The following is a 10,489-nucleotide window of genomic DNA, read 5'->3' on the forward strand; positions in this document are numbered from 1 at the left end:
CCCATGAACTTCCATGTAACTTGGAATACTGATAGTTGAATATGAATATAATTTCTGAGAGTAATATTCTCCACAAGTCTTTAACTACATTTTGGTAGAATTTTTTTTAGTTGTTATATTTTCTGACTTGATTTCCTTCTTTAGTGATGCAGAAAATGTGATCATTGCGAAGAAGATTGAGAATGAGAGGAAAACCTCCCTGCAATCTATCACTGCTCACCTAAGCCAGGACTCGAGCGAAACCAGTCTTCTTGTGGGCTACATCTTTTTATGTGCATCCTTTCAGTATAGTCATGAATTAATTCACCCTAACTGAAAACTGCTGGAGGACACTCCTCTACCAGAAATTTATTTCAACATTTGTGGTCCATGAAAATGCAAACAGAATAAAGAAAAGGGCATTGGAGCTGTTTATTGAAATTCTGGTATTTCTTGGAGTTCGGCTATCTGAAGTTGATAGAATTGAGATTAGAATTGGTCCTCAGTCCAGAAGTGCATTTTGCTACAAGTGTTTTTCAGCATTACTTTTCTCATCTTGCAGTGCACTATGTTTGATCTTATGCTGTGAGACAGGCAAGACAATTAGGACCATGGTAATGAGTGCATAGAGATGGTAGCAGCCTCTATATTTAGGCTGCCTTAACATTTCCACTCTAAAGTAATCACTCAAGCTCTCCTAAGTACTCTTACTCAGCTACTGTTGGCAGCAGGCATTTGAAATGCAGCTTCAGATACAGTCTTGGAAGTTAGATGTCTCTATGAAATTTTGCTCACGTCTGTATGAGTTACAAGGCTTTTGAAAACTGCTGTTCCTCTTCTCTTACTGGCTGTAAGAATCTACGTTCTGAAGAACTGGGCTCAAAAACGACATTTGCAGGAGCAGTGGGTGGCATGTCCATGGGGCTGTGTGGGAGCTTGCATCAGGAGCATTTCAGAGAATGACAAGACCATGGACACATCCTCCAAACACTACTCCAGTTGTACATGTCCCTCACCTATTAGACCTATTAGATTAGGAGTAGCATTAGGCTAATGTGACTGTTGTGGCCAGACTTAGACTGGGATCTTTGTGCATTACTTCAGTGTACAACAGATGCACAGATGGACCAGCTTAGATTTCCATGTGCTTTAGAGGAGAGCTGTATCTCAAGCAGACTACTGAGCATTTTTTTCAGAAGTACCTCCTTATAGTTCATCAGTCATCTGTTTTTAGTCAAGAAGTAAAGATGAGCTAAACAACGTTAACAGAGAGGCTTACGGCATTTCATTCCTCTGCTGCACCTTCTCCTTACTGGGGTCTATTCAAACAAAAGCCTTTTGTAAATGAAATAGGATTCTTTAGTCCAATCAAAGCCAGTCTAGATGTTTCCAGAGTGATACAGATAAGGAAGGCTTCTCTTCCTTCCAATGTTCTAATTTTCTTAATATCCAAGATGCTGTCTAAGAACAGATGGGTCATCAGCCACAACAGTTTCATGCCTCAGACCAGCTACTAATATCTGGATGAGTGCACATATACCTTCCCCTTTTTCTGGCTGTAATCTCTCCCTGTGTGATATTTAAAGCAGTGAGAAACAGTTTTATTTATTTTTCCTGTTTTCAGGGAACCAGGACTTCCAAGTATTCTTTCCATGTTAGTACTGTGACATGAAATAATTCTTCTCTCCATTGTAAACTTTCCTTTACACAGAAAGTAGACAACAGGGTTCTAAATTTTGACTGGCTGCTAAGGTCAGGAAGGCATAAATACTTAGATGAAACTCTTTTGCAGTGTATTATCCCTCACCTTTCGTTTTAACTGGCCCTGAATGAGTAGGAGTCTTTATGTTTACAGAAAGGAAAAAAACAATTGTGATCATGCATGTTTTCTGCAGCTCTTGAGAGTCCTGTTTCTGTAATAGCCTTATTAATGTTTAAAATGGGAAAAAGAGAAACCAAATGTTTCAGGTCAGAGCACTGCTTACTTTATATAGTGCTTTCCATCTGAAGATAGACCTAAGCAAGATCTTACTGAGTATTATCTCGTCAGACTTTCAAAGCCAAAACAAAGCAAGTAAATTAACTGAAGTTGGCTTTGCCAGTCTCTTTAATTACTGCTAGGATAATGTAATCAGGTTTTCTCATTTTGATAGTGTCACCATGAAACTGGAGGGCATTATGGAATATTAAGTGAACTTTTAATTATGGAAGAGCAGTTTAACTGCAACTCTAAAGTCATGCAAGCAAAAAGTATTTTGATCAGATTGTTTGAAGGAGGCTCCTGGAAGGGAAATTTCAAGTTAAGATGTGTTTGTTGCAAAATTAGCACTTGATACATTGTAACTCACAATTGCAAAAACAAAAAAATCGTTCCTCTAATTGGTTTGTGTTTTACATAGCTTGTACTTCAGCCTTCTTGCTCTGCAGTGTGAAGGCAAGCGTGCGTGAGCAGTGTACGTTCAGAGCCAGAACTGCCACTCGCAGGAACAGTCAGTGTGAAATCACATCAGAGGGCTGAGTTAGTTTAAGTAGAAGCTTATGAGTTGCATTTTGTTTCAACATCTGAAATGTTAAGTGGGGCTCCTCCTCAGTACTTCACAGATTCAAGTTTCAAATGTCAAATGCTCTAAACTAGGGTTAGCCTGAGCTGATGCTGTAGGGCTATGAGGTTGCGCTTCCTCACTCTGCCTATGCTGGGGCAAACAGAGACACAGAGGGTGTTGCTCTGTTGCTGAACAGGCTGAGAGCACAGCAGGCTGTTTCCTACTCAGGGTTTGTTTGTGAGACAGTAGCATCTCGAGGTTTTAAAAGGAATTAAAGCCCACTTTGCTAATGGCTGCATATAACATACATTCCCTACCTTAAAGGATAGACTGAAAAAAGGAAAGGAAACTGAAACTGCAAGCAAGCAGCTTTCTTTATTTGCATTACTTGATGGACAATGCTCTGGCCTCTCACCCATCCCCCTTTGACCTTGGGAGAACTGAATGGAGTTTACAGAAGCTATTTGGGTGGAAGTCAATAATCTGTTAATAGCTTGCATAAGTGACCAGCCACATTTGTCCAAGAACAGAAGAGGTAACTTTTCCAAGCATTAGTTATGCCACAGGAAGGAGGTTGGGTTAAGTGGGTCATTACCATTATCAAAGTCACCCTGACGCTGTTAATCACTTAAAACCAAAGTGCAGGAAAAATACTGCAGTACAACAGAGCTGTGACTGCTGTGCTTGGATTTGGTTTTACTAACAAAGCCTCTGGATTTCCCATTTGGAGTCAGCAGGGAGGCTGGGAAGGTGATTTTCTGCTCTGAGTTGAACACACCCTGCAGCCATGTAGACCAGGTGCTTTGCAAGTGGCACAGCATTTCTCTGGGAGGGAGCAGGTTCTGCTCTTCCATTTGTGTGGCTTGACCTGATGACCACGCTCTGACCTTCCTCCAGAGCTGAGCTGTTACAGAACAGCAGAAGACTTGGGTCTCTTGTAGTGTTAAGTCTGAGCTGCAGCAGCATAACCATGAAGTAGAATCTTGCTTTATCTTCTGCCTCATGCTGATTTCTTGCATTTCAGATCGCCTATGCTGCAGTGGACTGTGCCAAAGGACAGAATCACGACCTGTGTAAGCAGGAGGGGGTTGATGGCTATCCCACCTTCAACTACTACAACTATGGGAAATTTGTGGAAAAATATACTGGAGAAAGAGGGGTAAGTGAAAGCAAGAGTCATCAGCTGATACAGGGAAGAAGGTCTCCTCTGCCTGTACTCCCTTGCAAATGAAAACTGCAGAGTGACTTTTTACCATGCTGGAAGGATGTTTTAACTGCTCCTGTTGCAGTCTTACATGCATGAATCATTGTGCACCACACCCCTGTACATCTCTGCATTAGGAACATACTTCGTCTTTTTTAGGGATGTGAGAAGGGGAAGGAGGAATAAATTTGCTAATGCTTTGTTGTATATTTTATTCTTTAAGCTGAAGTCTGCAAGTGAATTTGGACCGAGTGAAAGTGAAGGGTTTATTGCATGGGCTGCTGCTAGGTACAGAAATGCCAGGAAATACAGAACTTTCTCCTGTCAGTGCTGGATCTGGATTGCACATATACTGCAGACGTGTTACAGATCCACCAGGCTGCCAAATGGTGACAGACCATTGGTTTTATAGCAGGAACAAAGCTGTCCTTTGGAGATTGAGGGAAACTAAATGTCTCATTTGCCCTGAATCAGATTTCACTCCTGGAGCTCAGGATGGCAAGAGAAATTGTGCCATCTAGCCCATGGGCTGGAGTTTCATTCTTTTCTCCTGCTGTGGCCAGCTGATTATATGTTCTGAGTACAAGGGACAGAAATGGCATAATGCCTTCCGTGGTTGTAAAGTGCCTGAAAGTAAGGGAGCAATCCAATTATTTGTGTGTGATTTTTGTCATAACCTCCTAGAGGGAGGTTACTCCTCAGCAGTGATTGATTGCCTGGAGAATGTAGGATCTGCAAGAAAAACTTGGGTCTTCAAGCCATCCAGTCATTTTGATAAAAGAGCCTTGCCTGGAAGATATTGCTGCTATTACAGCTCACCAAATTATAGAGCAGCATGAAGAAAAAAAGCCAAATTCTGAGGTTCTTTGTCAGGCAGAATCTTAGAGAAGTCTTAATGGAGTTTCATCTCCCAGTTTTCTCCAGCATTATGACCCCAGTAATTACCATTTTATGGTGCTGATCGAGGCATTGTTATGGACACTATGTTTAGTTCCAGTTGTGGATTTTTTTCTTAGAAGTAAAGATGGGTGCAGTAGTCAACAATTAAGTGAAAATTCAATGTCAGTTTTTGTATTTCTAACCCATACTTGTAGACATTAGTATGAGAGGAAGGAGCTGTGGTGGCTGATAAAAAGAATTTAGCAAGATCAGAGTGCTCTGAGGCCACAGCAGTTGGGAGATGATTACCTCTATGCTGGAAAGCAGACTGACTCATTCCCTATGTGTGGCCTTTCTTGGATAGAATTAAATTCCCCAACAGGAACATCACAGTCTCTCTGCTACTGGGAACTGTGTTCCCTCTTCACTTCTCCTGCGACTTAAGGTCTTCTGTTTGTGCAGCATCAAATTAGGTTTTATCTCATATCATGTTAATGCTGGAGGTGGTTCTTGGCACAATGCCTTCCATGGAGATTCCATGTCTGTTCACAAATCTGCTTCAGCAACAGGGGTCTGCACCACTAAAGGACTTCTCACAGCATGACAACACCTTTTGAATCACCATGGCCAACCACCTCCTGCGCTGCCAAAGAAATCTCAGGAGAGAGCAGTGAGAGCCAGGGGACCTGCTTTCTATTCCTGATTCTGACACCAATGAGCATTTAGTTCAGTGTGGTCCAGCTGGTGAATTGTCATTTCACAATGGGAGGGAAGAGAAGCAATGTCAGCTATCATAGGAGTAACATGACAGCAGGAACCATGGCCAGTAGAGCAGGATCTCTCAGCTCCTTGCCACCTCATGCTGGAGGACTGGCTGTGGGGAAGAGCGTGACCCCCACTGGTGGCCTGTAAGGGGTCTTCCACACCTCCAAGGGAATTGCAGTTCCAGAGTAGAGATTTTAGGGCATTTCACCCCAAGCAGTTCAAGCAAGGAAGAGTTAGGATATTCTCTGACTTGAATTGCCTTCCAGGCACACAGCTTTGGAAACTGCGGTCCTTTCATGGGCGCCATTGATTGCCAGATGTCTCCAAATGAAGTATAGCCCAAACTTGTCACTTCATTGTTTTTTTCTCAGTGAAAAAAATTGTGAATAGTTCTAGAAGAGTGTTTTGTTGTTCAGCCTTCTCAAAAGCCTCCCAGCTTTGAGGTTTTATTTTGGTTTAGTTTTATTGTTCCCCAACTTAAACTTTTTCTGTTCAAATTATTCTGTACAAATACACTATTTGTATTTTTCCTTTTTATCACCAGTTTTGAGTGGTGTCTTTTGGGATGGCTTGAAAGTAAAAATGGTCAAGTGTTACTTGCCCAGGCAACTATAGTGTTGGTGTGCTAGTAGATAGTGTGTTCAAACAGGTGTTCACACCTCCACCTATCTGAGCCTTTTGAAATGCCTATGAGTTGTGTTTAGATGTTTTCCGTGAAAAAGGAAATTGCCATTACCTAACAGCCTTAGATAATAAGAAATTGTAAGTTGTTGAAATACAGAGGTTGGCATCTAGGCATCTAGGTTTGAAATTGCTTGGTGGTAATGCTGATAGTAACTTCAAAAAAGGCAATTCCCATCAGCTGAACATGTGGAAAAGGACAAAGATCGTAAGCAATACTTTTAAGGGATGAGGAACAGTGGCAAATGTGTGTGTATAGCCAACAAATGATCACCAACTGCTTTCAGAATGATACATGTAGCATACAAATGCAGCTTGAAAACGTCTTTGAGTGTTTTCAAGAAAAAGGAATGAATTGCATTTCTAGGGACAGATTTTACCTTTTCCTGTGAGTTTTAGGGCCTTTTTGTTTGTGCACCATCTCTTCAAAGTTTGACATGTGGAATCTGCATGGATATTTTCCCCTTGCATTGCAGTGGAGCAGCACTGGACCAGAGCGCTGCATGATGAGGCAATGCAGAAGCAGTAACTGCTCCTTAGTTTATATTCTGTCATGGGATACAGAATCTAAAAGTGTTCTTGACATATTGTTTTGGTTCATTTGTAAAAATATGACCCCTGTTTTTCTTTCTTCAAAACCAGGAGTCTGGATTCACCACTTTCATGCGAACCCTGAGAGAAAGAGACCATGAAAGAGTAGGAAAGAAGAAGGATGAATTGTAGTTTCTGCCTCAAAAGAAGCTTTCCGCTGCACTGTGAATGGTTCCAGGTCTTTTGTTAATGCACCTGAGACTTCACATATTCTCAAGACAGAGACTTTTTTTTATAAACAGCCATGGCCATTTTGTACAATTTTGAAATAAAGTGAAACACTTGATTTTTGAAAGAAAAATAAATTAGAATGTTGCCATAATGTTTTAAAGAAAACTTGGCATTTTCTCTCATTTTTGGGAGACTATGCCCACTGACACTCCTATGCAATATTTTTGTAGTCTGTAGTGTGTCTGTAGGTGATGTTGTTTGATAAGGTGAATTTTTTTTTAAAGGTATTGCTGTACATGTGGAAAACAAAGGGAAGGGACATGGGTTTTTTTTGTTTGGGTTGTTCTTTGGGGTTTGGGGTGGGGGCCAGGTGTTTTTTAAACCAGTGAAGGAAAGTGGGACTTGTAAGAAACAGATTTATCCAAATGCAGTTTTACATTCTTCTGAAATAGTTACATGTTCTTCAGTGAGATTTGGGGAAACAATTTTAAGGTGCTCAGGGATAAATAAGGTATCTGAGTTAATGAAGACATTAACATGGACCAGTCCAGATCTGTTGATTTCATTTAAATCTCTCTGGTCGTTGAATCAGGACTGTTTACATACCTTTATCGAATGTATTGAGTAAATTAAGCCAAGTATCAAAAAACAGCAGAGCATGGGTAAAATTAAAGTAAACCCTCCTTTTTTTTTGGCATCAACATTGTCAAATGCATCTGTAAATTATGGCAGGAGTGATTATGTTACAGGGGTATACAGTTACCCTTATAGGGTATGCAGTCTTCTGTCACATTGGGCCATATAAAATACATGTTGGAGAGTGTTACGTTCAACTGTCTTGATAAATGCATAATGCTTCTGATAATGCAGTAATGTATATTTTACGTGTTTACATTTCAAAGGTTTATCTGCAGTTGTATGTGGGATTTTTCCATTTTGCTCTTTAAGAAATTGCATAAACAATCTCTGACGAAATCATCGCTGTAAAAGCTGTATTAGCAGCAGCTGAAATCCGTTTCACTCCTGATGCTTTAAAAAAGAAAAGATTGATCTGGAGGTACTTATGTCTTCACAGGAGGGGAAAGGGAGGGCAGGAAGTTGTGACTCACTTTGAACTAAAAATAAATTTTAAAAAAGACAAGTATTTTTATCATTAATCAGCCTTGTTCAGCTTCTTCCCCACTGTGAACGACCGTAGCTGGTGGTGGTTTAGGAAAAGCCAGCACACATGCAGGATGGGCACCCAGCATCCCTTTGCTGGGGACAGCCAGTGACCAGGACTGTAGGGCACTATGGTAGGGTGCTTGGCAGTGCCTTGGAACTCAGCGGGCAGGCGGAACAGCTTTTTAGATTTACTGCGCCAGAGGTCTGAAATCTTCCTCTTCCTCCTCTGTCTGCCCATCTCATTTTGTTTTGCTAGTTTGAATCCTCAGTGAAGGCTGTGTTAAAGGAAACTCAGTGCTGTGCTGCTGAGGAGATGAATGGCATCTTACCTCCTTCCTGGATATTTTTCCCTCTTTTTCTCTCACCCAATTAATGGCACTGTATGTTTGGCACTTGTTAAGCTGCTGAAGCCATTAGTGTGTAATCTGGAATACTGGTAGCCTGATTGGCCTTGTATGGTAGCCAGCTTGTTAACCATGACATCAGTTTGAATGGTGATGGAGCTGTGCCAAGTATTTTCTCTTATTAGGCACCTGATGAGTCTCTTCACTCAAAAATCAGCTGCCTGGTAGTACATAATATCCTAGTGTGAAAGTGGCTTAATTTATTAAGTCTCTTACTGTGGGTTTGTTGTTTTTTTTTCCTGTTGACATAGTTACTTCATGTTGTGTTTAGTACTTTTGCATAAGATCTCGGCAATTCTTTCTTTCAAGCCATCCTCACATTAGTGGCAAGCATTCTGCCCTGCATTTAGGAAATAATACATACTGATGCCATTTGGTTTCAAACAGGAATTCTTTTGCTTACCAACAATCAAGTATGATCACTCCAGAACTTACTGCCCTTTTTTTTTTCTTTTAATCTCAGAGTCAAAGCAGCTGGCATTAAAGAAGTACAGTCTCCAGTAACGCTTGAGCATTTTTGTGCATGGGCTGAGCCCATGGCTGTGCTAATTGCTGAGAAACGAGGACTTAAAAAAAAAAAAGAAAAATCATAGCTTGCCAATGGTGACATCACTAGTCAGACTGATTCTGAATTATAGGCTTTAGTAAATGTTTAGGATAGGACAATTGCACACTGTGCTTCAGACCAGTAATTCCTTACAGCTGGTTACACCATAATAAAATTAAAATAAAGGATTCTAGCTTTCCCTTCAGTCTTTTGTCAGTTACTTCTTGGACTTGGGCATTCATTTTTTTCTTGGCTAATCATGTGTTAATGCACAAATATAAAATATTTTAGAATAATTTACCTTCTGTTACAGGGTCATTTGGTTTATGGTCTGAATGGTTTTTGAAAATACAGCTTTGAACACCATAAACGATTACATGAAATGGCTGACACAAGCCTTAGTTACTGTGAACTAGAGTGTACCATGAGCTTGGAGCTTTGCTTCCAAGCCCTTTTAATTAGTAGACCAGGTCTGGATTCCAATTACACTCTTGTAATTCTGTTGCTTCCAATAAAGCAAAATTTGTGCTTGTATTTGCTGTTGAAATCAGTTTAGGTTCATATCTGCATCAGTCAAATTGAAATTTAAATACATGCTTTTTTTTTTCCTACAAACTCTGAGTGAAAAGTATCCTATTGTAAGAGCTCTTATTTTGCGTAATTAAACAGTTGGTCATTTCACACATTCAGACTTTCCAGCATGTTGTGATAGATGCATAGTCCAGGTGTTCATAATCACATAGGAATTTCTGCCATGGTTAAAAGTGAGTAATCTGGCCTTTCAAATAATGAATCACTTATCAGCAAAAATCTTAATTGCTCATAAGAAGAGTTTTGCAGTGAATCAGAGACTCTGCTCGTGCAATTATGGGTTTGGTCTTTCAGCCATTTTAAGATGTGATCCAAAGGTCTTGGACATCTGCTACACAGTTAACCCTAAGAAGATTAAATCTTGTTGAGGAAGAGTAAAACGTGTACACAGCGGAGAGGCTGAGCAAGGATTGCATATCACTTTGCTCTTCAGTGTTGGCTTAAACAAGCTATAAATAGACTACAGGTCTATGTTAGCCCCATTGCATATCTGGACCAAGAGACAACGTGTAGCAGGATGAAGAATTTTGTGGAGACTGGGTAGGAAATGATTTTCCCATCTAATGAAAGAGCCTGAGATGTTGGATTTGTTTCACCCGCTAAAACAAGGGAAAGGGGAGCCTGGACAAGATCTCTGGGATATCAGAGACACAGGCTGGAGTCCCAAGATGAACATAAACTAGTATCTCAGGCTCCTGCAACCCAAGAAAACAATTTAGCTTTGTTGTAAAGGAATTACCCATTTGTGACCCAAAAACTATGTCCTTGTTTGTTCAAACTAGAGCAACTCCTGCAGGAGAGACTGGAAGAGATTTTTTTTCCAATCTGAATCAGGAAGGGCAACCTTGCAAATCTGCATTCTCTCTTTCCTCCCCCTGTAAAATTGGATTCTGGATCTGATCTCTCCATTGGCCCCCAGGCCTCTCCTAACTGGTTGTTGTAGTTGGTGAAACAGCCTTGGGAATTTTTC

General features: G+C 40.6%; 1 protein-coding gene across 3 annotated transcripts in view; it reads left to right on the forward strand.

Moving 5' to 3' along the window:
• PDIA5 (protein disulfide isomerase family A member 5) overlaps window positions 1–7,954 on the forward strand; it is a 104,311-nt gene extending 96,357 nt beyond the window's left edge. For all 3 annotated transcript variants that reach the window (XR_008975056.1, XM_057430381.1, XM_057430382.1), the window contains 2 exons: window positions 3,547–3,681; window positions 6,694–7,954. Coding sequence is in view for 2 of the 3 variants with exons in the window: in XM_057430381.1 (XP_057286364.1) it covers window positions 3,547–3,681; window positions 6,694–6,774 (216 nt within the window). In the remaining variant the exon portion in view is untranslated. The remainder of the gene's footprint in view (window positions 1–3,546; window positions 3,682–6,693) is intronic.
• The last annotated feature ends 2,535 nt before the right edge of the window (window positions 7,955–10,489 follow it).

The sequence above is a fragment of the Pezoporus wallicus genome, unplaced genomic scaffold (genome assembly GCF_028554395.1).
Source record: "Pezoporus wallicus isolate ANWC-B61680 ecotype Strahan unplaced genomic scaffold, APGP_CSIRO_Pwel_v1 contig_5261, whole genome shotgun sequence".
Lineage (NCBI taxonomy): Eukaryota > Metazoa > Chordata > Aves > Psittaciformes > Psittacidae > Pezoporus > Pezoporus wallicus.